The 27,341-nt window shown below is 46.8% G+C and overlaps 2 protein-coding genes across 6 annotated transcripts; both read left to right on the forward strand.

The window, feature by feature from the left end:
* The first annotated feature begins 3,353 nt into the window (after positions 1–3,353).
* LOC122371067 (la-related protein 7-like) lies at positions 3,354–9,191 on the forward strand. 4 transcript variants are annotated; one of them, XM_043347141.1, is made up of 10 exons: positions 3,354–3,486; positions 4,396–4,561; positions 4,979–5,160; positions 5,549–5,713; positions 6,183–6,402; positions 6,649–7,012; positions 7,261–7,372; positions 7,800–7,895; positions 8,237–8,378; positions 8,655–9,191. In XM_043347141.1, the coding sequence occupies exons 2-10, from the start codon at positions 4,402–4,404 to the stop codon at positions 8,789–8,791; spliced, it is 1,578 nt and encodes a 525-aa protein (XP_043203076.1). In that variant the 5' UTR covers positions 3,354–3,486; positions 4,396–4,401; the 3' UTR covers positions 8,792–9,191. The 4 variants fall into 4 exon arrangements, with proteins under 4 accessions (XP_043203076.1, XP_043203077.1, XP_043203075.1 ...); XM_043347142.1 differs by having other exon boundaries at positions 3,367–3,417; XM_043347140.1 differs by having other exon boundaries at positions 3,486–3,595.
* Positions 9,192–9,406: 215 nt separating this feature from the next.
* Positions 9,407–27,330, forward strand: LOC122371068 (serine/threonine-protein kinase PAK 2-like). 2 transcript variants are annotated; one of them, XM_043347145.1, is made up of 10 exons: positions 9,407–9,489; positions 17,099–17,323; positions 20,716–20,870; positions 21,133–21,239; positions 21,845–21,975; positions 22,229–22,415; positions 23,225–23,350; positions 25,678–25,827; positions 26,018–26,200; positions 26,512–27,330. In XM_043347145.1, exons 2-10 carry the CDS (start codon positions 17,130–17,132, stop codon positions 26,656–26,658), a joined length of 1,380 nt encoding a protein of 459 aa, XP_043203080.1. In that variant the 5' UTR covers positions 9,407–9,489; positions 17,099–17,129; the 3' UTR covers positions 26,659–27,330. The 2 variants fall into 2 exon arrangements, with proteins under 2 accessions (XP_043203080.1, XP_043203081.1); XM_043347146.1 differs by having other exon boundaries at positions 9,410–9,489; positions 17,096–17,323.
* The last annotated feature ends 11 nt before the right edge of the window (positions 27,331–27,341 follow it).

Below are 27,341 nucleotides of genomic sequence, written 5' to 3' on the forward strand. Positions count from 1 at the left end.
TGACCTCGACCTAACTTGACCTGAAATGACCTCAGCAGCAAAAACCTGGTCGGATAGTGTGACAAAGAGGCTCTAGCTGCAGCTTGGAACCAAAATTCGGCACCGCCATCGGTGTATGAAGAATAGCGCAGTTGATATCCAACGGTGACCCAAAACAGCAGCATTTTTTAGTTTGACCTGACCTGAAAGGTCACTGACCTGACTGACCCGAGAAGGTGAAACTGGGTATCATTGGACTCGTCTCTTCCCAAAGAATATTTTTTGGTGTTTATCGCGAAGCTCTATCTCCAACAGGAACGAAATGGCGAGGGGGGTGGCAATCCCCCCCCCCCCATGTGCGTTCCAGGATGAGAAAATGGCATTCGCGGGCGAAGGTTCCCGGTCCCCGCTGGGCTATTCAGCCATACGCGCCCTGCGGGGGGGGGGCAGATTCTGCCCCCCTGTCTAACTTCCGAACCGATGGTCGTAGAAAGACGGGGAAAACGGCAATTGAAAGCTCTTAACAAGGCGGATCTTAAGAGCCCATTTTTTTGCTCCAGTAGGTCAGAGGTCAGGTCAAGGTCAGGTCAAGGGTACCTACAAAATGCAATTTTCTACAGTATCGGCCTTGCACCGTAGTTGCCGAAGAATGGACTGAGACTGATTGCCCAAAACGTGTTCTTAGGCCACCAAGACAATATTCATTGCATAAAATATCATTCAAAGGTCAAGGTGAAGGTCAGGTCAGGTCAGGTCAGGTCACCAAAAACAAAATATAGAAAAGGGCATGTGCGACACATGTTTTATGGGTCATTTTATTCACAGAATTGAATAGGCACACTCAATAAGTGATATGGACCACATCTGGGTTTATTTCAGGTCGAGGTCAGGTCAAGGTCAGGAAGTGAGGTCAAATTTTCAAGTTGATTGTTAAGGCCTAAAAAGGTGTCTACCTGATGCAGTTTTTCACGACCAATCGAATGGTGCTATTTTTGTTTCCGTACGAGGTCTAGAACTTCCAAAAAAATCATTTTTCAAAAAAAATGTGAGTCGTGACGTCATAAAATTTTGAATAACTCCCACATCTTTGAACCGATATTTCCAAAAATTAGTCTGTAGGTGCACATAGACCACTTCTCTGACATGTATTCCGGTTTTTTCGATATACTCAAAATTTTGGATTTTATAATTATTTTCCCAGAAGTCAGTTGAAAAATTGGGCCAAAATCCAAAATTTAAAAAAAAAAACGAGATAACCATTTGATAGACAAAGTAAAATCACGTATAACCTTTTTTGTTACGTCTTGATTCCTTTCAGTGGCGGATCCAGGGGGGGGGGGGTCAAAATGGGCATTTGCCCCCCCCCCCCCAACGGCATAATTTTAGCATTACGCCTATGGACGATGCATGGAAAGAATCGATACATTGTTATGGTTTGCCCCCCAAAAACTCTGAGCTGGATCCGCCTCTGATTCGTGTAAAAATGAAGATGTTAGCGGCGTTCGAAATTTTGCCGTTTTTGAGGCAAAAATGGCGAACATGACGTCACTTAACCCGCGCCCCACTGGGGTCTGCGTATAACACGCCCTACTGGGGGGGGGGGGGGGGGCTATTCATAGCCCCCCCTCCTAACTCCGAAACTACTGGGCCGATCGTCAAAATTCAAACGGCGTCTGATAGCCCCGGAAAAACTGTCGAGCGAAACCTAATTTCATTGACCTCGAGGTCACCGATGACGTCACAGGTCAGGTCAAAATAAAAAATTATTAGCATTTTGGCTTAATCACGTTTTGGGCTCTGGCCGCCGTCTTACAAGTCAGACCAGGCTCATTTTTGGATCACACACTCGGGAACAGATGCTCTAGTTACCCTGAGGGTACCAAACTTGTACTTTGATTTTCAGGTCAAGGTCAGGTCATCACAGGTCACGAAAATATTATATCATGCGTCGGTCACGTGACACATGTTTTATGGTTCATTTAGGTCAGAGATTTCGAATTTGATGTCGTCTGTGTTATTCGAGGTCATTTTGAGTCGAATTTAGCTTATGTTAGGTCACTTTCAGGTCAAAAAAGGTCAAATTTTGAAGTTAAAATTTTTTAACAAAAAAGGTGTCTATTGGATGCAGTTTGAGCTCAGGAACACGATGGTGCTATTTATATTGGCGTACGATGTCACATACGTGCTGAAAAATTGATTTGAAAAATTAATAATTGTGAATTTTTTGCAATAATGCGTAAAACTTGGCCATTTTTGAAGATATTTAGCTAAAACTTGCTAGAGTTAGTCATAATAATGCGTTCTATCACATATACTCCGGTTTTTTCCAAAAGTCAAAAACTTTTTGAAAACAATGTAGAAATATAAATTTTGGATATTATCATATAAAATTTTCGAAATTTTCAAAACTTCGAAAATCCGAGATAGCAGTTTGATAGCGCAGTCTATTCTGAGTCTTCTCATGCAAAGAAATTGGATCTAGCTTAAAAACTGAGCTCTTGGGAGCGATTGCCGTGGTTCAATGTTTTGCGTCGAAATCGGCCGAACATGACGTCACTCTGACGTCATTTCCGGCCGACCTATAGTAGGTACGAAGTTCAAATTTTAACACAAGGTGTCAAATTGATGCAGCCTAAGGTACTGAAAGTTTGGCGTCGATACGTCAAGCGGTTTGGAAGTTATTGCAGAAAAACGGGAGGGGGGGGGGGCTATAAATAGCCCCCCCCAGTGGGGCGCGGGTTAAACGTCATTTTCTCAAACAATTCCCGACGGATTTCGCTCAAATTTTCAGGGAACGTGTCAAATTGATGTATGATAAGGTACTAAGAGTTTGATGTCGCTGGCGTAACGCTTTTAGAAGTTATTGGCGAAAAACGGGAGGGGGGCAGATTCTGCCCCCCCCCCCCAGCGGGGCGCGAGTTAAGCAGTGGCGGCGGAACACCTTCAATGAAGGAGGGCACTGCCGACTTTTGGTCCCATTCTTTCCATGCAATGCCCATAGGGCTAATGTTAAAATGCCACTGGGGGGCGCGGTGCCCCGGTGCCCTCCCCGTTCCGCCGCCTAAGGGGTTAAGACATGGATGAAGTATTCCTAATCCATGGTTAAGATGTCAAAGTCAAAGGGGGCACGGTGCCCCGGTGCCCTCCCCGTTCCGCCGCCTCTTCTCTTACGTTAGCCTGAAACGGTTTTCAACTACACTTATTTCATTCAGATCCTACGTGCATGACGTGTGCATGACTAGAGATTTTCGACCTCCGCGACATCTATAACTACGTGAAAATAGTAGCGACATCTACAAATAGATTAGATAACAAGTTTCTGCGCACTTGCGACAAATATTGTGTTCATTCTCACTCACGCTGCAAGTAAACTTATTCAATAGCATAAAACGCCTAATCAAAAACTTTGCGATTATACCCTTGCAGAATAAACTATCGGTAATAAACACATTTGACCAAATTGTGGTTTATTTAGCTGGAAACTGTTGAAGACTGTAGTTTTCTACAGTGAGTAAAGGGTTTTGTTCTTCATTGCCCTGGCCCCTGAGCTTAGGTGCCTCTGTTGAAATTCCATTTTTAGACATCACATCACTCAGTCATTTGAGTTGCATTTGAGGTAATATCTATATACACTGTGGTCTGTGGTAATATCTATTTGCCCTGCAAGACCTGCTGCTGCACGAAAGTGAATTTTCAGACTATAGTTCGTTCTTTTTTTTCAAACGGACGCTGGCTTCTAGTGGAATTATGGGGAAGAAATTACATGTTAAAATTAGTCGACGTTTGATTTTCTCAGGTTCAGATTTTGCCCGTTTTGTTGCGAAAACACGTGCTTATTCGTAAAACATGCTTGGAGCCACAGACCACAGTCCTTTTGAAAAAACAACTATAGTGCTGATTTGTGACTTAGTAAGGCAAACCAAAATGGGAATAATCATATGTATATGCTTGAGTTGAACATGTTTTATTTACATTTTACCTTAAGTTCTACCAAAAGCAAAATCACCACAGCCTGCGGGCTGCAGTTCTAGTTGTTTTTGGTTTAGTTGCAGTTGAATTTCACTTGCCATGTCAAAAATAAACTGACATGAAAAATAATACCCATCAGTCGACAGTCAGTTCAGTCAGTTCTGCTTTAGGTGTACCATACACGTCATCAGCTAGTTTTGCATTGTTGGATGATCTTGGAGGATATTTGATGACAATTAAACACTCTCGCAAACAGAGATCATTATGCTGATAAAGTTGGGAAACACAGTATCAAATGGAAAAATTGACCAAGCTGGAGCAGACTGAGTTTGAACGAGTCCATCCATAAATGTTGGCCAAATGCAAACAAGTTAACATGTTTGAAAGTGGTCAAACTGTCAATTTATTTTCACCAGCAGTTTACACCACACCAAACACCTCTTTCAGATTACAATGGCAAGCGACATTCAGACTGGCCATGACACCAAGAAGACAAAACGAGTTAGAAAGAAGAGATTGTACGCAGCAATCATGAATCAGATGGAGTTCTACTTCAGTGATGCCAATCTCACTCGTGATAAGTACCTAAGATCACTGATGGAAAAGAATAAATGTAAGATAACTACAAAGCTTATTTGTTAGATTTAAAGCTCGTGTATTGTAGCTTATTTTTATGTCATAATACCATCAAATAAGTCACATATTAGGTGGGTGTTTTTGTAATTTCATATTGCATACATGAATTGCTTAAGTCTCTGTCTTACCTATTGATGGGAAGTCGATTACACCAGGGACCAGCTCTTCAGCTACTACCGAATAGTGTTTGTCTTTTCAAACAACCTGCGGTTATAAATCCTACTTTACAGCTGATTGGACTAGGTAGACCTTTTTATTTCCATTATCACTGATTAATCAAAATAGCCACATAGGTAATGAAAGTGGACTCTCTCTACCCATTGGTGACTGTTGTTGTGCCCCCTTTTCCCACGGTCGTTCACTTCGTTCTTCCCTCGTTCTCTCTCGTTCGCAGTCATCCCTTTATCTGAGTTTGTCAAGTTTGCCCGGATCCGCTCCCTGTCGGCCTGTCTCGATGATCTGGTGCACGCGCTCTCCGGGTCTCAGTTCCTGCAGCTCTCGCCAGATGGCTCTGCCGTCTGCCGCCGATCGCCGTTCGTCTTCAAAGAGGATGCCGAGCTCTGCACCATTTATGTCGTAAGTGTATGCGGGAGGCCAACGTATACCGAGACATTTGCGTGTAGTTGCTTATGACAAACTATTGGTTTGTTCATGAGCATTGATGAAATAGGTAAAATAAATATAATGTTTATTATTGCGAGTATATATTCAACTTGCTGAACAAAGCAATATTGTTTGCTTGAATTTTGTCAGGGTATGCCAAACTATGCAACTCTTCATCACACTTACCGCATTTGCCGCTGTTACAAACTGTAAATTCCTAACTAAATGCACTCTTCAAAATAAAATTATTTCAATAAGCGAGACCAGCCCCTACTGGCTGGCGGCTGCAGCGGATCCCTGCCTCTGGGTCAGATATACCTAAGTCTGGTATACATTCGCACTAACCCTCCCTCCCCGTCAGGAGAGCATCCCTCGCTCGTCGGGCAGGGAGGCGCTGCGTCGAACCTTCTCCGCGTACGGAACAGTCGACTCCATCTCTCTGCCCACACACAGGGCTACCGGCCACCACCGAGGCTTCGGGTTCGTCCAGTTCCGCACACCCAACATGGCCAACAATGCGCTTTATGTGAGGAATCGTTGAAGTAACGGTAAACGGGATGGTGGGTCTGGGTGGCTTATATTTGGAAGAATGTGCTCGTGTGTTCGTGGGAAAGGCAGTTAAAATAGTTAGAATAGCCTGTCCAATAACGATTAGGTGTATGCTGAACGATGTAGGTAGGTGCACGGTGTGCTTGCAGGTTATGTTCAATGCACACTGGACAGTTATTAGCAAAGGAACTGAAAACCCTTCACTTAGATATCTCTCATGTTGGCCATATTCGCTTTCTTTCGCTGTTTCTCTCTCTCTCTCTCTCTCTCTCTCTCTCTCTCTCTCTCTCTCTCTCTCTCTCTCTCTCTCTCTCTCTCTCTCTCTCTCTCTCTCTCTCTCTCTCTCTCTCTCTCTCTCTCTCTCCCTCTCTCTCTATCTCTCTCTCCCCCTCTCTCTCTCTCCCCTCTCCCCTGCCCACAGTGCTCTAACCGCCTCCTCTCCACAGGCGTTCGGAGCTCTGGGCCGCCGTATGCCGTCTGAACACTACCCCGAGTACCTGACCGCCGTGGAACCCGCACCCGATGACACGGAGCCACTCGAGGAGGGAGGGGAGGGGGACGGAGAGGAGGTGGAACTGGCACCGGTCGACCCGCCGCCCGCCGCCGCGCCTGAGCTCACCAGTCGCCCCGGGAAAAGGAAACTCTCCACAGACTCCAGCTCCAGGGGTCAGTCAACGCTATTACTCGTGCCATCTTGTGACATTGCTCATTTTAGATTTTGTGACTGGACTTAAGTCATAAAACAAGGACTCAATTATTTGAACTTAATTGGGCACGAAACCAGCTACTTGTAGCTAAGGGAGTGTGTCCAGCTTCGACATTTTGTTGCGATTCACATGACTTTTTTTATTTTATCGCAGTCTAGTTCATTCGCAATGTGTTTGTTTAGTAATGTGCTTGTGTTTGTCGCAGACGCCCCGATGAAGATGACTCGATTCGCCGACACCCCGGAGTCCGAGAAAGACTCCACGCAGAACACGGGCGCCATACAAACCACGGGCGCAGCGGCAGCCACGGGCAGCGCCAGCGCCACGCCGGCCGACACGGACAACTCCAACTTCTCGGAGGGCGCGGCAGATGGCACCACCAGCTGCTCGGAGCCGCACAGGGAGGACGCCAGCCTGGCCACGTCTCTTCTGACAGAGCGGACTGATGATACTGATCTCAGTGGCGGCGAGCGACGCGCCAGACGGCACCGGCGCACCCGGCGCGGGCGGAAGGCGCCGCTCAATGAGACAGAGGATACGCGGCTGCTGGGACTGCAGATCATGCCGCTGTGAGTATCGAGAGGAACTGGCGAGGGAGAAGGGAGATTGGGTGGGAGGAGGGCTCCGTGGTTTAGGAAGGATGCTGACAGGTGTATTTTGTAGGAGGCGTTTCTGGAGATCGTTTACGAAAATACACTGACATTTTTACGTCGATCCTGTTGATTTTTCTTTTAGAGCTGAACTGCTCCCTCAGACTGTCTTCCCTCTTAGCTCCCCGTGGATTCATTGACATTCATCCTCGTGTTCCTCCCTCCAGGTCTGAATGGAGTCGGTTCAAGGAGCAGTACCGCGCCCTGCAGAAGGAAAACATGTCCGAGATCAAGCGGGCGCTGCAAAAACAGAATGCCAACCGACCTCGGAACCCGCCGGTCAGTGGCGCAATGTCTGGTAGGGCGTAGTAGCCATAACCCAGACACAGAGACAGGACGGTCCGGTACAGGGGAAGTGGTGGATGGAGGACGGATGGGTAACAGCGATGGAGTTAGATAGAGGGCGAGTCGGGGCCAGAGCGGGCTGCTGCTACTCATTGGCGACCGCGAATGTGCAGTGCACTACAAAGCTGTTCTGATTGATTTAGCCCGTTGTCCGTGGGGTTTTTATATCAAGAAATTGAGTTCTGCTTACGCTTTCGACAGAAAAAAACGATGTTTTTTATCAAGTCCTTAAACGTTTTTTTTTTTTTGGGGGGGGGGGGGGTGGGCGGTCTGATAACTACCAGTTAACTCTCGTGACCCTTTACCTCTGTGACCTCTGGTGACCCTCTGTGACCTGTGATAACCCCTGTGACCCGGACAGGCGCGGCCGGTCGGTGTCGCCCCCCAGTTTGTTCCCGGTTCGGTGGTTCGGTTCAGTGCCGATCGGCCCGCCGCGGCCTCCGACAAACAGATAATCGTGAGTAGGGTCGTCGGCCTCAGATGGGAGACCTGTGCCGCTCAGAGCCAGGGGTGCTTTACATTCGCCTGTCACCATTGCCTACCAAATACATAGGTATACGAATGAATACTGCATCGTGAGGAATAGTGCTTACAATAGAGTTACATGCTATCACCTGATATGAGTTACCGGTAACTGATTGCATCACTGTCAAAATATTCATTAGAATGTTGTGTAGAAGCGTTGCTTTGTGATGCATATAAAATCATCAGCCCGAAGGGGGTAGATTGATTCGTATTTCTACTCATGCTTTCCGTGCGATGCCACCTCTCACTGAGTCCATCTGTGTGTCCGTACAGTCTTCTCTGAAGTCCCGACCGGGAGTACAGTACGTGGAGCTGGGTGCCGACTCTGAGCCCTCCTACCTACGGATGGAGTCTGCCGCCGCTGCTGCCGCCTGCCTGAAGGACCCAGAGCTCAGAGACGCTACCGTTCTCACTGGTGGGTCTCGGAGAGGATCTGCGGAAGTTTGATGGAAGGATGAGTGCGCTGTGCGAGTGGAGGTGCTGAAGCTCTGTAACAAGCTAGTGAGAAGAGAGCTGCACTACGCAATGTTACGGATGTATTTCTGCGCTTGTTCCTGAGGTTCAGATTTAATTGTCAAAATGTGCTCTCCTGATCGCACTCTAAGTTTATTAAAAAAAAGTTATTCTCACAAGCAGTTACCTCGTCCTTACGGATCCCCTGAAATCTGCTGACTGACGGTGCTGCCACCAGGCGGTGATGAGGAGAACTACTGGCGCCGACTGCAGGAGGAGCGCTCCGCCACCCGCAGTCGGCGGCACCGGAGCAAGGAGAGGGGCCGCGACCGGCTGCTGCGCCGACTGAGAACCAGCGAGCAGCTCGAGTCGTGACCAGCGCCCTCTTAGGCCCTCTGAAGTCCTCTGAGGTCCTCTAAAGCAGCGTCTGCTTACCGATTCCGCGGAGGGTAGATAGACGGAGGAGGCAGAGTGTGTCCCGCATCGGCCGGAATATGTGGTCTCGGTGAACCCCGGGCTCAGGGCGTCGTGCTGGATGTTGCACCATAAGGATTGCTGTCTGTGTGTTCAGTGTTCCGGGTGGAAGGACAGATGCCCCGCTGGTCGCCTGCGGAGTGGCACATCGAACCAGTGTGCCCTCTGACGTTTCTGTTTTCATGTGTGTTCACCTATAACTTTTTGTCATCTCATGTGTATTATATCGCCAACTGCTAATATGTCGTCATGTGTACATTTGTGATAACACGTATCGCAATACATATTCATGAATTCCTGCTTTGTTTCTTTGATCCTACACCGGCTTCATTTTGGCGATCACCCGAACAGATGCTGTTTCAAACTCGTCTTATTTGTTGGTCAGCCAAGTTCCGACCACCCCCGTCACACGCGATACAGTACGACTCTCGCCGCCCACGTCAGTCTGCTGCCGGAAGCGGGTCCGGCGATAGTGTCACCGGCGTCGTGGCGCTTCTCTGGCGTATTTCCTGTGCAGTTGACAGTGGTGACTGGCGACTGGTATTGGTGGTGTTGGCAGTGGTGGTGGTAACCGGTGAAGATACGAGGTCGGCTGAAAGGTACGGAAGGGGCGGGAGACTGGAGTGAAGAAGGCAACACTGTTTCATGTGTGAGAGAGCGAGAGAGAGAGAGAGAGAGAGAGAGAGAGAGAGAGAGAGAGAGAGAGAGAGAGAGAGAGAGAGAGAGAGAGAGAGAGAGAGAGAGAGAGAGAGAGAGAGAGAGAGGAGTTCGGATAAGAAGAATTGGAGAGGTAAACTTGGAGATGGAGGAGATGGAGGGTTGGATGCCCAATGAAGGCTTAAAGGGACCCTCCCACCTTCAAAAAAGTTAATGAATTGGCATAAAAGTGATGTAGCGTGAATCACAAAGAGCGAAAATGAACATCTACCAAATTTTACCGGAAAATATCCACCCGTTTTCGAGATATAAGACTTTTATTTTTGTTTACTTTTTGGGAAATCCGCTGTTTCCATGACGTCACATAAAGGTTTTCTTTACGTCGGCATTTGGAAGCAATAGTTTGGTATCAAAGTGCGACAAATATTGCGCGAATGATGCGTTTATCTTATCAAGGTCAATATATGATGGCCAATAAAGGATTCCAGGACAATTCTTATGGCATTTCTTCGTAACACAATTCTTCGTCTGCAAATCTTCGTCAGGGCATTTATTCGTACCTATCGCATTACTTTGTCTCGCACCAGGGTATATGAAAATCGGCTCGCATTTCTTCTTCAACGCAAATATATGCAAGAGTAAGCATTGAGGGACAAATAAATGCACCGACGAAGATTTGTAGACTGCTAATGCGGACGAAAAAATTGTGCTACGAAGAAATGTCATGCGAGGATTCGTTCGGGTACCATGACATTTATGTGATTTCAAAGTCAAGGTTCACAGCTGATCTGCTAAATCAAGCCAAGAATCCAAACTATCAAAAAACTATAAATATTTGTTTGTCTGTCACAGAGGTCTCAAGCAATATAAGGTTGACATATGTTGAATCGAAAATCTACTGCCACAACTCACATCTCCTGCCTTAGTTTATCATTGTTGTTTTAACTTGCTTTCAAGAGAAACAGAAGCCAGTATCTGATATCACTTCAGATGATTGTTTCAAGATCTGAGTTCAAATGGAAATAAAAGCAAGATCAAGATGAAACAGGGATTATTGCTGTTAAAGTAGTTTGGCCATGATACAACAAGCACATAAATCATTAGCCAAATCAAATACTGGTTGGTTTGTCATTTGTCAAGATGTTTGTTGTCTGTCGTCTGTCGAGCTGCTATGAACACTGAACGCTCTCACTCTTACTTTAAAGAGAGTAGTTTAAGTTGAATGGTAGTGAGCTGTAATTAGACAAAGCAGCTATTCAGTGCTCACATCAAGCCAGGCTAGGAAATGGCATCAACTGTGGTGGGAGGAAGCAGGTTCGGCAGCCCTATGTTGTAAACTTCTGTTATGTCTTGTGTTTGATCAACTGATGTTTTCTGCTCTGTTTTGTGCAGTGATAGTAGCAGGTAACTGCATGCTTGTCAAATTATGTGAATAAACGAATTCATAACATTGCATTTTTCTCTCCATGCAAGGAACAAGTAAGATGTTGTAGAAAATGTAATAGAGGGCTGCATTGCTGATTTTGCACTTTATCAGAGCTTTATTTAGAATTGCTTTCCTGAAAGCTACACACAGGCCACAGTGCTGAAATTCACATTGTCATAGCTTTTGGCAGAAAAAAGAAAAGACTTACCTAGGTAAAATTGGCTGAAAGTATGGCAGAGCAGGTCTTGATGCGTATGCCCATCCGTGTGCTTGCCGAAGCCGAACTGACTGCAACACATTTAACTCTGACCCACCATGGTGGCTGGCATATCCTGAACTTTCACCACTCTAAACAAGACAACTTTCAGTCCTCAGCATTGTATTAAAACACTGTAAAAAACACTCAAAATTTGTTTCAGTGCCATCCACAGACAACATCAGTCGCCATTCACCAGGCCAGTAAAAACAGAATAGATAATAGCTTCAAACCCATGTAGTCAGAGTTACTAGGTCTGCACCTCAAAACAAAATCCAGGTGACATTCACCACGCCAGTAAAAAACAGGTACTTAGGTAACGTAACAGCTTCAAATCTGGTAACATGTTGGTCGGACTTTACACTACCATATTTACATGGAATAATATGATACCAAACAATAGTGCAACCATTCTGGACAACAAAAGTGTATGATAAAATTAATTTAGAATACTCTGGCAGCATGATTTACGAGCACAGGCAGGTGTTACCTACCAGCCTTCTCAATGCTCGTAAAACCAACATTGTAGTTTTGATTTTACCTTACATGATAACACACTTGGCTGCAATGGCACATTTAATTTAATACTGTGAAAAGACCAGTTATAACCACTTCACAAGCACAATTGCACCTCATGCCGACATCCTTTTCCAAAGACTGTCAGCAGCGTCTTTCGTCAAAACTGGAAGATAAATCCCCTTTCAACTGTTAACATCAAAAATATTTCTTCATGGTGTGACTGTGATCTCCATATGGAAACCTTGCAGGAAAAGAATTAATGTCAATTGTCAGCTCTTCAAATTTCTTTGGACTTTAACTTGCAGTACCATATCCAGTTTGCTTTGATATTTTGTTTTTTATTCCATGTTGAAGTTGAACACAAAGCTCCAGATATAGCAGGCAGCTTGATCATCTTCGGCCTTGGTATAATATCAGTCCAAGTTCCAGTGGTGGGTATCTTCTAATATTCAAATTAAAATGAAAAGCAATAGGTAGGCTTTCTCAGCGCCGACGACGGATTTGGGCTCTGGTATTAACTGGATAATTCGCCAGCTGACGCCGTATGGTGGCGCTAGTGGAGCAGCACCATATGACGTCAGCAGAAAACACCGTGAGCAGCTATGAAATGGGAGCGAGCACCACGGAAATATCGAAAGGTGATGGACATGTACTGACGTTGGTCATTCAAGTACCACCAACACCATACAAAAACCATATAATATCATCAAGACTGATTGTGGAATCGATTGCTTTGGGTATTTAAAACACATAAAAAATATTTGTAACCCAATTCTGAAACAGTATAAGGATATTCTTCTTTCTTACTTTTACCTTGTGGAGTACTTTTACTTGCTTTCTAGTGTGCCCATCACTATCTTGAAATCTGGATTGCAGCGCTGTAGGAAAACTTTTTTTTCATTTGTCATTTCTTCCTATTTTGAGCAGTGATAATTTATTTGGTTTTATACATTAAATAATGAAGACGGCTCCTAACTTTTTAGGGATCTGCATTGGCCCAGAGAGCAAAATCAGATATTTTCTAGAAACTTGAGGCCACTATTTTCTTATATGCTAGATAATATACTAATATTGACATGTAAAGAATGATACGGGTGTATAATTCTGCAGAAATATAAATTCAAAGTTTTTAAATTTTTCAAGAACCTTTTTAAAATCTTCCATAATGACTTCTTTCAATACAAGGTGGAAGCAATTTCAGTTAACAATAAAGCAGCACAAGGCAGTACCTTGAGCTGCGATGATCCATAACCAATCGGCACCTGCAATTTGATTGATCTTCGAGATGTAACCTGCCTCTGTTCCCTGACTTTCCCTTTTCGTTGTACCGGGTGAAGTGAATATTCTGTGAATATTCTTCTGACAGTCAGTTTTTAGTCCTACATTATGTTGTCAATCAGATTTAATTGGTTCAAAAACCGTCGTAGTCCGTCTCATTCGCAGTCTACATCTCCACATGCGCACCCATACATGCTCAAAATTTTCACTACGTATGTACTATGTACCCTGCAGCGTATCCTGATGAAAAATGTTTTGTTGAAATCAGAGACACTTCCCAAGGTAGGCCATAGTCCATGGCCATATATTTAAGTCAAAACAGATGAAACAGGTAAACACAATTCCAATCATCAAGTCAACCAGCATCGACAATCTGCACATAAGTTCTAAACCTATTGCAAGACTACTTTGTATTCAAACTTTGTATTGCAGAAGGGTGGAAGCTGCATGGAATTATGCGACAATTTCAGCGTGCATCCACGCTCGAAAGAGCAGGGTTAATTGTAACAATGTCAATACCATAACAATAACGTAATTGTAGGTGTTGTGATTCGGTTGTCTCTTGTCTGTGCTGGCCATTGCGCGGGTGTCCAGCGGCGGAACTCGGCTTCGCCGCCGTGGCGCGCTGGCAGTTGCTTCTTCTTCTTCTTCTTCTGCATCCCACCGCCAACCCGCTCAGGGGGGCGGCGGCGCAGGCGGGTCGAGCGGCGGCTCGGTCCGCCCAACATCCTCGATGAAGGTGACGACCTTCGTCGCCGGGCCGCCGAGGACGTCGACCAGGCGAGGGTCGACACCCCAGCGGCGGCGGCGGGCCGCCTCATAGGCCGGACAATCGGTCAGTAGGTGCGCCGCGCTGTCGGGCTCCCCGCACGCGGGGCATTCGTCGTCGACTTCCGGGCCAATCTTGTGGAGCGTATCACGGGTCAGCGGTGATGTGCCGGTCCTCAGCTGGGACAGCGTCACCGACCCCCAGCGCGCCAGGGAGTCGTGACCAGGCGTGGGGTCCGGGTGCGGGTGGGCAGCGGTTGCCCTCTGTCGCGACAGCTCCCGGACATGGCGCATGACGGCGGCCCGCGCACTCGACAGGTCGATCGGTGCGCTGTCTTGGTCGCCCGCCGTGGCCTCGCCAGCCAGGCGGTCGGCGGTTTCGTTGCCGTCCAGCCCGGCATAGCCTGGCACCCACTGGAGCACCGTCTCGGTGCCGTTCTCGGCGAGGGTGCTCAGCACTCAGCAGCCTCCACACCTCGGCGGCCAGGGCCATGGTCTAGTTAGCTGGGCCGCGGCCGAGTAGTTGGAGCCCAGACCTTGAGTCGGTGAGGTGAGGAGGCGGACCGACTTGGTCGATGCCAACTCCCCGTCCTCCAGGCCGGCCACAGCCGCGAACGCCTCGCGCATGGCGGTCAGTTCTGCTCTTAGGCTGGAGCAGACCGCCCCTGCAGGAGCGCGCACGGTCTCTTCTCTGTTGAGGTGGTGGAACTGGATCAGCGCCTGCGCCGCCCTGTTCCGTCCGCCGCGAGCCGAGCCGTCCGACCAGATAGTGACGTCCGGGTGCGGGAGCTCTGCAATGGCTCGCAGGGCAGCTTCCCTGCAGACTGCAGGCGGGTCCGACCGGCGGGTGGCCATGGGCAGGTCCACCCTGAAGGTGATGCCGCCGCGGTGGCCCAGCCATGGCGGGTCGCAGCTGTAGAATGCTGAACCTGTAACACAATAGAATTGCAATTGTAACAAAGACCTGCATGGTCAGCACACATCTGCAGTGACTGTCATCCCAAGTTGGTATGAATTGGCACAAAGTTGGGTCATGGTAGCAGACGTAGCACAAGCTGTTGTGATATGCCATACCGTAGGACTAGGTCGTAGGTTGTAAATTTTAGGTTTAAGGCTGTAGGTTGTAGGTCAGGTTAGGTAAGGTTTGGTTAGAAAGACCCATTCTCGTGCATCGGGCAGCTTGTGCTACATCTACCTTACCAATACCCAATTTGAATTCCCAAAATTGATGGCAAACAGGCTTTTTGTATAACAAGTGTGGTTAATTGTTCTAATCCCCGCTGCAATGTGAGGGTAACTGCTTTTCTACAATCACAATATTTGAATTCATATAGGTAGGTGTTTACATGTTCAGAAAATGATACAAAATATGACACAATTATAGCTGCAACTGGATAGTGGATACCAACCTCAACTAAAAGTTTATGAAGCCTTACAACCTAACAAATGACTTAATTGCCAAAATAAATCCCTTAGTACAATAGCTTGACACTAAAATAACAGAAATTTTGCATGCAGACCCTGAAATGGAGGGTTTATGAAAAGTAACAAAAATAAACATTCACTAATATTGATATCAACATGTTGTTATAAATTTCATATGCAGCATAAGCGCCAATACTGCCTTCATTTACAATGTTGCTACTGTTTTCCACTCACAAACGCTGCCGTCCGTGGACAGCAGCAGCAGCAGTGAAACGTCACCCGTGGTGTGACATCATCACCCATGACGTAATGGAAATCCAGTTGTTACCAAGGCCCACGGATTTCACGTTGATAAAAAAGGGAGCTCAAGGTCAGCAAAACTCGGGTTCAAGGAATGGCGGGCGTTGAAATGACTGCTGACGTCATCAACAAACCGCTAATGGTTAAGAGATAGGGACTAAGCTGGTCCCACCCTGCAAGTAAAGGGAAGAAATTTCTTGAACACCATAAAGCTGCGGGGGTTGCGACCAGGATAAATGGTGGTTTCTGAGCCTGGCCGCAAACTTGGCTATCTCAACTCAAAACTAATGTTAAGGTGGGATGGTCCCTTTAACCCGCGCCCAGATGGGGTCTGCCGAGCAACGTGGTCTGATGGGGGGGGGGGCCATTTTGGCCCCCCCCCCTCAGATCTCGAGAACCACGCAACATAGCGACAAGCGGTAAACGGTGTTGGATAGCCCCAACGGGGAACTACCTTGTGACCCAATTTCATTGACCTCGGTCAAACCGATGACGTCACAGGTCAGGTCAAAGGTCGAATTTTCACCGTTTACAGGCATTTCAAGAAATGCGTTTTAAAATCGTGTAAAATGCATTTCATTGAAAATCATCGATGGGGAAATGTTCTTCAAACACATATTTTGCTATTTGAGGTCACTGATACCAGGTCAGGTCACAGAGGTCAGGTCACTGGGGGGGTTCACAATATGAAAGTGTCGTGTGATACATGTTTTATGGTCCATTTTACATGACAAATGCGATTATGTGGGTCAGACAGACTTAAGGGCCAGCTTAGGTCACGTTTTGGTCAAGGTCAGGTCAAGGTCAGGTCAAGGTCAGGTCAAATTAGGTCAAATTTCAAAGTTGATATTTTTGCATAAAATGGGTATCGATTCGATGCAGCTCGTCACGGGGAGTTCAATGGTGGTCTCCGTTTTGCGCTACGAGCTCTAGAATTGCTAAAAATTGAGTTCAAAAATTTGACGTCATCAATTTTTAACAGTTTTTTCGCTATAACTTGGCCAAAAAAAGAGGTATCGATCTAAAATTTGGTATGTATATTGAAGAGCGCAGGGACTATCACATATATTCCGGTTTTTTCGAAATTCGAAAAAATTTTGGAAATTTTTTGAGTTTTTCTAAAAAAATCAATTTTTTTGATTTTTGGGGGTCAAAATCCCAAAATTTCGAAAATCCGAGATAGCAGTTTTGTAGCGCCGTCTTTTCTCTACACAACCACATAAAGAACTTTAAAATTGCTTGTTAACTGTAGAATTGGTGAGCGTTTCAAGATGTCATGTTTTTTGCTCATTTTTACTCGAACATGACCTCAGTTTGACCTCAATAACTCCTGACCTGAGGTGACCTGTGACTTGAAATTTTGTGTGAAGGTGTCAAATTGATGCCCGGTAAGGTACGCAAAATTTGGCGGCGCTGCGCGCCGCCGTTTTCTCGCTATTTAAGAAAAACCACAGGGGGGGGGCCAAAATGGCCCCCCCCCATCAGGGCGCGGGTTAAATATAAGCAAACTAGACAACTGTTGCTGTCTGCTCTTTCTCCGTTACATATCCATTCTCATCTTCTCTCACATTTCCAGCAGCGGTGAGCCTTCCCGCCCCCTCATCGTGGTCATGTCGGGCATTCTGAAGGGCTGGTTCAGCCGCAGTCTGGTGCACCCGCGGCCGAGCCGGGAGCTGGCGACGCCGCAGCTTCAGATCGGGCCCCCCACAGACGTAACACACACCATCAGCGTGCAACGGACGGAGGATGGTGGTCTGGCCGGCCTGCCCGACGCCTGGAAACGGGTCATCGATGAGTTCATCAGGTGATGATCCGAGTGTCTGAGACAAATTCACATATGGGGTAAACTGAGACTCTGAGACATACTGGGACACTGGGGAAAACTGTGAGTCTGCCTCTGGGGAAAACTGAGACTCTGAGACATACTGGGACTCTGAGGAAAAGTGAGAGTCTGGGGAAAACTGAGACTCTGAGACATATACTGGAACTCTGAGGGAAAGTGACCCAGTAAACATGCCGACGTCGGCCGACGTCGGGGTGACGTCGGCATCTCGGCATCGGCATGCCGACGTCGGCCCGACGTCGGTCCAACCTCGGCACGACGTCGGCTGGATGTCGGGTAGGTATGCCCAGATGTACCGACGTCCAGCCGAGGTCCAGCCGACGTCGGGCTGACGTCGGACCGACATCGGCCGCTGTTTTGACCGTTAAAATAATATAAAATGCATGTTTCATGTTTCATAAAGAGCTTCTGTATTCAAAATATCCTCAGGAAACTCAAATCTTCCTCCACGCCGCAACCCCCTGATCCGGACTGGACGGGAAACTTTATCCCATTTGGGATTGCCCGTAAGCCGAGCTCGCCCGTAGCCGGGTGCGGTGAGTGCTTGGGGGCTGCTCGGCCTATCCTTTGGTCAGGCTCAGCCCCGGCAACTCACCAGGGCCGGGCCCAGTTCATATAGAAAGGCCAGTCGGCAAGTGTCACTTTGCCAAAGTGCCACTTATCAAAGGGACACTTTGGGAAACGTTGGTGCAGATGTGTAAGGGTGGTTATATGAATCCATTTGTGGGGTCGCCCTTTCCAATAAGTGTCACGTAACAGCAATGGGACTCTATATGAACTGGACCCAGGGTGCTCGCCAAGAAGACCAATGTCTCCATCCTATCATCCTTCCGGCTCTGAAATGGTCTTGCCAGACCGAAAGGGCATAACCCAACAAAAAAAAAAAACTGCATTCGCCATCTGGCTGCGTGGTGGTGGTTGATAAAAATATCAACCGCCGCCGGTTGATATTTTATGCGCGTTGTCCCAATAAACATGCCGACGTCGGCCCCGTCGGTCCAACGACAAACGATCTCGTCAACCTCGGCAGACGACCTCGGCCAGACGTCGGCTCGACGTCGGCTGGACTTCGGCTGGACGTCGGTACATGCGGGCGTACCCGACGTCCAGCCGATGTCGGGCTGAGGTTGAACCGACTTCGGGCCGACGTCGGCATGTTTACTGGGGAGAGTCTGGGGAAAACTGAGACTCTGAGACATACTGAGACTCTGGGGAAAAGTGAGAGACTGAGGAAACCTGAGACTCTGAGACATACTGAGACTCAGTGGAGAAAAGTGAGAGTCTGGGGAAAACTACTGTTTAAGTGACGAAACCAAATAGCCGAAGGTCATCTCGTGACATTTAACCCTAGAACGCCTAGGGGGGGAGGGTTGTATCAACCCCCCCTCCCTGAGGTTTTTTCGAAGTGCACGCTAAACGGCTTGTCGTAGCGGGTTGAAATTTTCAATACCCTCTGGGGCAACCTTTGCGCATCTTTTGCCGAAAAAAAATTGATCGGGTCATGTCAGGTCACGGAGTTATGACGTCATAAGAGGTACAGCCTCCGGCCGACAGTTACCAAACGTGTGCGCCGAATCCCTAGGTTTTCTGCCGGTGATACCCACATTGTTTGATGGATCATGATGAAACTTCCCATGCATGTTGGGGCAAGCATTGGCTATCGTGTGGTGCAAGAAAATTGACCGGGTCAGGTCAGGTCACGGAGCTATGACGTCACAAGAGGAACAGCGTCCGGTACTATTTTTGAAAAGCGCCCGAACCACTATTTTGCTAATTCTTGTCACCTCAATGGGAATATGCAGCAATATTAGCTTCTATAGGGAGCAAATGGACCTCCCAAATCCAAAAATACAATCAGATTTCAAAAATTTAAATTTTGATTTTTCGAATTTCTGCCGCCGACTGTGACCTTGCCGACTTCCGGCGCTCCCAACGCGCCATTTTTAGAGCTAGGGAAACGAAATACATACCAAACGATAGAGAATTGATAAAGGAACACGATAGTGAAAGTTTCAAGTCGATATCTCCCACCGTTTTGCCGCAATCGCCGCGGAAAGTTGAAAAAGTTTGATTTTTTCGGAAAATTTGACCTTTGACCGGTCATAAGTAGGTCAAATGTTGACCTAGGACCAAAAATATACCACCAATCGCGAGATCTCGTTGAGAGCAATCCGTTGGTTTTTTCCGCTAAGCTCTATGACCTTCCGTTTCGAAACGCCAGGGGGGGGGTCGTAACAACCCCCCCCCCCCTGGTCGTTCGTGTTATGAGAAATGGCCTGGTCGTGCGAGGGTTAAAGGCAAAGTTGATAATGGAAAAGGAGCTTCAGGTAATCGCGAGCGTTTTTTTTTGGCGCGATTTTCAGCGTTCTAACTTTCTGGTTGGGCCAAAATCCGTTGTGCTCATTTCGGCTCAGTGACTTTTGTTGACTGATCTCTTGGTCAAGTGGTTGAAAGTGCCGATGAATGGTTTTGATTATTTTACCTCAAGGGACTCGTGTGCCAGTTTTAGTTCACCCCGAGGTGTCTCGAATCTGGACGGAATCCGAATACGGTTGGTCTGGACAGACATTAGCCGTTTTCACGACGCTTTATCTGGCGAGTGCACCAAACTTGGCCAAATCTAACCAAATCTGCTCTAACCAAGTCTTTTCTACTGAAGGGATAGGAAATATCTTCATACCATGAATTTATTTCATTTGTTATAGAAAATATTGTCTGGTACTTTGATAAATCAGATAAAAAGCAGCTAGTACCTACCTATACCTAACTCCTCCGTTCCATCGCTTTCATCCTCAGGATACAGAAATCCGCTTCTCCTCCACGCCGCTACCCCCACTCCGAGCTGGACAGGCACCTTTATCTCATGCGGGCTGCTCCCTTAGAGCGGCATCGCTGCTCCCGAGGGAGCGCACCCCGTAGCCGGGTGCAGAGAGTGCCTGGGGGCTGGGTGGCCTGTCCTCTGGACGGGCTCAGCCCCGGTGACTCTCTAGGGTGTCTGCCCAGACCAAGGTCTCTCCTTAATTCCTATCATCCTTCCGGCCCTGAAATGGTCTCGTCAGACCGAAAGGGCCTAACCCAACAAAACAAAACAAATATACTCTAACTTCTAAGAACTACTAAGAATCAACTATGTTCATCCCTACCTAATTTGACAAATATATACCTATTTTGATCAAATCGCACCAAATAGGTATAATATACCAATGATGTGCCGTCGTGAAAACGGCCTTTTAATTGCGGTTCATTTTTGTATGAGAATGGCTGCTGACTGCGTTTAGCTCACAATTTTTCAACCCAAGAAAATAGATGCCTAATCATATGATTTTACGCTCACCTTTTCGTTTTTATTTCAGCAAGGATGAGCAAAAGAATAATCCTTCTGCGGCCATCAATGCACTGAAGTTTTATGAATATAATAAACAAAAGAAGAAAGAGCCATATAAACACATACATATAGCTAATGAAGAGACAATACAGGATGAATCTGAAGAAATGGACAATATTTTGGGTAAGTACATAGGTATGTCTCACATATTTCACCGCCTTCCATGCATCAAAACACATTTTGTAATTGCAAAGGATGTTAGCAATGCAAAAGCATAGGAAAAGCAAAAACCTACCGATTCAAATAGTGCATTTAATAAAACGATCAGAGCAAAGGCGAATTCGAATCGTTACTGGCGCCATTCGCATGCCTTCCGTCAAATTGGCATTGATCATGTCAATATTCCACGGTGACATGGCTTGACCTGGGCTGAGCGGCATTGCAGTGGACACTGTGCCACCTACGGATCCCTCGCCGCCGGAGCTGTCAACGATTGCATCTGACGGTATCGCCTCGTCCTGTCTCATACCATCACCAGCAAAACGATCCCCAGTAAGTGACAGATTTATAGTTTTTGTGTGACGGTAAGACCAAGTGTGATAGCCGATATTGCATACTGCAAATGTGTTTGATGGACTAGTGGCGAATAAAATGCAGTAGATGTAGACATGAAATATGAGTACACAACTCTAAAAGTAAGCACTCTGCAGACTTTATGGGCGATAAGATAACCATACGCCGCATTTTATGTAGATATGCAGTATGCACCATGGACGTTTGTGATTTTTTTTCTTTGCAAGTTAGGAAGTAACATCTCAAGTCACAGGTATCAACAGTTACAATTGGATTGACGGCCACCTTGAAGAGACTTCAAAAGACGCGTGCTGCCGTTTGTCAAGCTTTCATTCTCTGCCGCTAGATGTCACCGTCATCGACGCCTGGCACATGCTGTGCCGCAGTACTCACGCGTAGTGCGGTGCAGCCTTCGGATTCGAATTTGGCGAACGGATTGACAATCGTAGGCATTTTGACTGGATATTTTTTTTCTAGATGTTGAGGGCCTATTCTAAAGTGAGACCACTGTATCTTCTCCCATGTAAGTGATAAGTCTAAATCATCACACATAATGTGTGATATTCCTGCGTCCTCCCGAGCAGAAACCTGTGCCGAAGCCCCGCCGCCAGGCCACCCCGCTCACGGACGAAGAGGTGTATGATCAGCTGCGACTGATGTGCAGCCAGGCGGCACTCGAGGACCGGCTGGTGATCGACAAAACGCTCGGATCGGGGTAAGAGCGTGGGGTGATATTAGGGTGGGACTACATATGAGCAGGATGATTCTCAGGCTATCATGTGTGGATAAATTTTGAGTAAGATTCAGATAAGCAGCTGGCACCAACTAGTTATAATTATCAATCGAATTATGCATTGATAAATATCCCATGCTGCTTTTGTAGGTATAATGTCCATCCGGTTAGTGACAGCTTGGTCCAACGCGTCCCTGTCCTTCCCCGAGCTGACACTGATTCAACGTCCCCACAGTGCCTCAGGAGTGGTCAGTCTGGCCACCAACAGGGCCACCGGAGACCGGGTGGCGGTCAAAGACATTGACCTGCAACGGCAGCCGCGTCTAGCGCTGCTTCTCGTAGAGATCGAGGTCATGCGCGACATGAAACATCCCAATCTGGTCAACTTCCTCGAGGCGTACCTCGCCGACCGGCACCTCTACGTTAGTGGCTGATATACGGGATTGTGGCGGCTTGTGGGAGTGTCTGTCTGCCTGTCTGTCTTTCTCTGTCTCTCCCCTTTCCCTTCATGTTGTTCCTTCTCTCTCTCTATCTCTCTCTCTTTATCTTTTCGCTATATCTTTCCCTCTTTCTCCCCCTCCCTCTCTCTCTCTTTCTCTCTCTCTCTCTCTCTCTCTCTCTCTCTCTCTCTCTCTCTCTCTCTCTCTCTCTCTCTCTCTCTCTCTCTCTCTCTCTCTCTCTCTCTCTCTCTCTCTCTCTCTCTTCCTCTGTATTTATACGATATCGCACCCGTATATATTTGTGTGTCTGCACTCCTATGCCAGCTGTGTAGTGATTGTTTGACGTCATTTACCACCCGATGAGTCATAAGAGAGGAAGTCGATACGCGTCAATGTGACTCAGTAATTTTGGTGCTCTGCCTACGCGATGAATTATCGTATAAGAACATGTGATGAGGAAACGGATGTGGCTAGTATGAATAACCAGTCAGTGATTTATGTTCCAGCGTTCAGTCACCATAATTTCATTATTCTTTTAGCGTTAGTAATGACTATTCTCGTCTGTCATAATCCACCATATTTGTGAGCGTTATAACCTGGGAGTTGCTGCATAACGAGTATGCTGTATAGCTATCAACTATGGCCGGTCAGGCTAGCCGACCCTCCGTGCCTCGCGCTGATGTGATATATCTCCTGCTTATACCTCAGCCCGTGGAAGCTTGTGACCTTAGGTGACCTGACCCCAACTCTCAGTATAGGTGACCTGACTGAGATGACCTGTTGACCCCCAGGTGGTCATGGAGCTTCTAGAGGGCGGTGACCTGACTGGTGTGGTGAGCACCACAAGACTCAAAGAGCCCCAGATAGCGGCTGTCTCAAGAGAGGTCCTCAAAGGTCTCCAGTTTCTGCACAACAGGGTCGGTACTGAAGGGCATTGCGTGATGTAGGGACAAGGCAAAATGGGGTGAATTGGCTTTCTAAGGTGACTTCAGTCGCATCATGTTTTTAAGTCTGATTGCATATACACCGTATCCACAAAGCTTAGTTGATCTTTAACCCTCGCCCGCACATGGGGGGGGGGGTGGTTGCCACCCCCCAGGTAGTCTTTCTGCTCTGCACTCAACATTTTTAGAGCTAGAAGGCTAATTTGTCGTATAGCTGCTCTTCTACCCTTTCTTGATGTCCACTGAAAATTTCAAGTTTCTGTGATTTTTAGTTTTGGAGATATGACCTTGTTTTTCAGGTCAGGTCATGACCCAAATGGCCAATTCTCAACGTCTTGCGTTTGCCATGGGCCTTGTGAGCTTTTGACACCCTGATTTCGGCCTTTTTTGCCAGTCTTAGCTCCCACCTATCATGGAACATGTTGTTCGACGATGTACAGGGGTCAAGGTCAGGGTCAAGGTCAACCTAGGTCATCTAAGATAATTGCTTTTTAGGCAAGCTGAATTTACTTTTTGTGAAGTTTTTTGACTGCATTTTTGGTAAAAGCTTCTCAGATCATGATTTCATGTAATATCCCGCGCGGGGCTGGGGGGGGTAAATTTTACCCCCCCTCGCGAATTTCTGCAATATCTCAAAAACGGCGGCGCGCAGCGCCGCCAAACTTTCAGTACCTTTTCTTACATCAATTTGACACGTTCTCTGAAAATTTGAGCGAAATCCGTCGGAAAATTTTTGAGAAATTGACGTTTTAGTGACGTCATGTTCGCCATTTTCGCCTCAAAAACAGCAAAATTTCAAACGCCGCTAACATCTTCATTTTTAAAGGAATCAAGACGTAACAAAAAAGGTTATTCGTAATTCTACTTTGTCTATCAAATGGCTATCTCGTTTTTTTGAAAATTTTGGATTTTGGCCCAAATTTTTAAAAAAAACTGACTTTTGGGAAAATGATTATAAAATCCAAAATTTTGAGTGTATCGAAAAAACCGGAATATATGAAGTGGTCTATGTGCACCTACATACCAATTTTTAGAAGAATCGGTTAAAAAATGTGGGAGTTATTCAAGATTTTATGACGTCACGACACACAAAAATTTTGAAAAATGATTTTTTTTGGAAATTCTAGACCTCGTACGGAAACAAAAATAACACCATTCGATTCGCCGTGAAAAACTGCATCAGATAGACACTTTTTTAGGCCTTAACAACCAACTTCAAAATTTGACCTCACTTGACCTGACCTTGACCTGACCTCGACCTGAAATTCATCCAGAGCTGGTCTATATCACTTATTGAGTGTGCCTATTGAATTCTATGAGTAAAATGACCCATAAAACATGTGTCGCACATGCCCTTTTCTATATTTTGTTTTTTGGTGACCTGACCTGACCTGACCTTGACCTTGACCTCTGAATGATATTGTATGCAACGAATATTGTCTTGGTAGCCTAAGAACACGTTTTGGGCAATCAGTCTCAGTCGATGACTCCATTCTTCGGCAACTACGGTGCAAGGCCGATACTGTAGAAACTTGCAATTTGTACCCTTGACCTGACCTTGACCTTGACCTCAAACTTTAAATTAAGTACATGTTTTTAGTTGTTCGTGATGCGATCTTTCGATTGGCGTTTGATTTTTCCAAATCGGACCATTAGTTCGGGAGATAACAGGGGGGGGGGGTAAAATTTACCCCCCCCCCCAGCCCCGCGCGTTCGGCTGGAGACCCCAGCCCCGCGCGGGATATGGACCCAAAAACAATCGGTGCACACATTAGTATACACACAGACACACACAGACATACAAACACATATAATTGACCTTGACCTAACTTGACCTGAAATGACCTCAGCAGCAAAATTCTGGTCGGGTAGTGTGACAAAGAGGTTCTAGCTGGCTTGGCACCAGAAAACAGCATCTTCATCGGTATTTGATAAGCAGCGCTCTTGATATCCAACGGTTACCCAAAACAGCAACATTTTTTAGTTTGACCTGACCTGGAAGGTCAATGACTGACCTGAGAAGGCAAAACTGGGTACCATTGGATTTGTCTCTTCCCAAAGAATCTTTTTGGTCTCTACCGCTAAGCTCTATCTCCAACAGGAGCGAAATGGCGCGGGGGGGTGGCAACCCCCCCCCATGTGCGTTCTAGGATGGGAAAATGGCATGTGCGGGCGAGGGTTAATTAGCATGTTAACGCTCATCAACAGTACCAAACATGGGCTGCTTTTGGTCCTTTATTTCGTCTTATTTGGTCTTTGTTACGTCATTTTCACTCTGACTGGGCGACTTTCCGACGCAGGGCGTCATCCACCGCGACATAAAGTCTGACAACGTCCTCATCGGGAAGGACGGTTCTGTGAAGATCACCGACTTTGGCTTCTGCGCCAGCATCCAGGGCAACGAGAAGCGACAGACCCAGGTCGGCACGCCCTACTGGATGGCCCCGGAGGTGCGTACAGGGACTCGGAGAAGGCTCATCACGAAGGAAAACAATGCTGTAACTGACTAGATGTATTACCAACGCCCACTTAAAATATAGCGCATCTTTCATTCAGTTTAGGCTAATTTGGTGCTGTCTAAAGGTAGTGAGCATACGCTTATTTCCTACGCCATTCATAACGCTTCTCATATCTCCGCAGGTGGTGCTTCGTAAGCAGTACGGCAAGAAGATCGACGTCTGGTCTCTGGGCATCATGGTTATCGAAATGATCACCGGAGAGCCACCCTATCTGGACGAGGCGCCTGTGAGGGCTCTCTATCTGATCGCCACTCTCGGCAAACCGCGCCTGCCAGCTGGCACCAAGATCTCCGGACATCTTCGGGTAAGATGCATGTGTCACGATAAGTGTGATCCTAGCCTTCTTATTATATTTCATAGTCTCTGGTCTGTCTGTCTGTCTGTCTGTCTGTCTGTCTGTCTGTCTGTCTGTCTGTCTGTCTGTCTGTCTGTCTGTCTGTCTGTCTGTCTGTCTGTCTGTCTGTCTGTCTGTCTGTCTGTCTGTCTGTGTCTCTCTCTCTCCCTCTCTCTCTCTCTCTCTCTCTCTCTCTCTCTCTCTCTCTGTCTCTTTCTCTATCTCTCTCTCTATCTCCTCTTTACCTCTACCTCTAATTTCTCTTCTCCCCCCCCCCACAGAGTTTCCTGGACGCGAGTCTCACCGTTGACGTGGAGAAGCGCGCCTCCACCGATCACCTGCTGACTCACTCGTTCCTCAACTGTGCCGGCGACGCCAAGGCTGCGCTGAAGGCCATCAGTGCCCTGGCTCTGGCTGCCAAGAAGTAGCAGGAAAAGGTCCAAGGAGGGAAGAATAGCTGTGCACTTGACCTGAGCCAGCCGAGCTCCAGGTGACCTAACGGCTGAAAAGCTGTCTCGAACCGACTTGGGCTGGTTTCTGGTGGTGAGGTGCTGTTTACAGAATCGTTTGTATCAAATGTATGGTGGCCAGTGACCACTGTTATGCAAGACTATTAAACGTTATTCTGCATATGCAATGATATCCAATTCCATAGTTAAAAAAGTATCAGCAATCTTATTGATTTCGTTGTCTTACCGTTCGCACATTCCATTTTATTTCAAAACCAAGCTGCCACTTTATCAATCCGAATATTTTTAAATTTCAAACATGTTGGTAGCTCAATGTTGCAGAAGAATTGCTGGTCAAGAGAGTCGTGTGACTTCAAAGTATGATCAGTGATAGACGAATAAATCCCCGATTCCTTTTAGCGTCCTTAGAGCCGTACATGAAACGTGCCGAGGGCACTTTCAGCTACAGTCATCTTCTCCCAATGTATATGGTTGAAAACACAGCGAATCCCCGGTAACTATTTAGTTATAATGTGTGTGCATGCGGCTGATTACACTGTCCCCATCCATTGCTAATGGTGGCAGCATCAGGACGCCTGTTCCGTGCCATAAGACGCTCCCACATTTGAATAAACCGTGTAGTTCCTCGAACTCTGGAGTGG

The sequence above is a fragment of the Amphibalanus amphitrite genome, unplaced genomic scaffold (genome assembly GCF_019059575.1).
Source record: "Amphibalanus amphitrite isolate SeventyFive unplaced genomic scaffold, NRLGWU_Aamphi_draft 001200F_arrow, whole genome shotgun sequence".
In the NCBI taxonomy this organism is placed as follows: Eukaryota; Metazoa; Arthropoda; class Thecostraca; order Balanomorpha; family Balanidae; genus Amphibalanus; species Amphibalanus amphitrite.

Coding starts and splice junctions, on each gene's coding strand:
- LOC122371068 (XM_043347145.1), top strand. CDS start 17,130: ATGTCGGGCATTCTGAAGGGCTGGTTCAGCCGCAGTCTGGTGCACCCG. Junction 21,976..22,228: donor GACAAAACGCTCGGATCGGG/GTAAGAGCGTGG, acceptor ACGTCCCCACAG/TGCCTCAGGAGTGGTCAGTC. Junction 25,828..26,017: donor CCTACTGGATGGCCCCGGAG/GTGCGTACAGGG, acceptor ATATCTCCGCAG/GTGGTGCTTCGTAAGCAGTA.
- LOC122371067 (XM_043347141.1), top strand. CDS start 4,402: ATGGCAAGCGACATTCAGACTGGCCATGACACCAAGAAGACAAAACGA. Junction 5,714..6,182: donor TGGCCAACAATGCGCTTTAT/GTGAGGAATCGT, acceptor TCCTCTCCACAG/GCGTTCGGAGCTCTGGGCCG. Junction 6,403..6,648: donor CACAGACTCCAGCTCCAGGG/GTCAGTCAACGC, acceptor TGTTTGTCGCAG/ACGCCCCGATGAAGATGACT.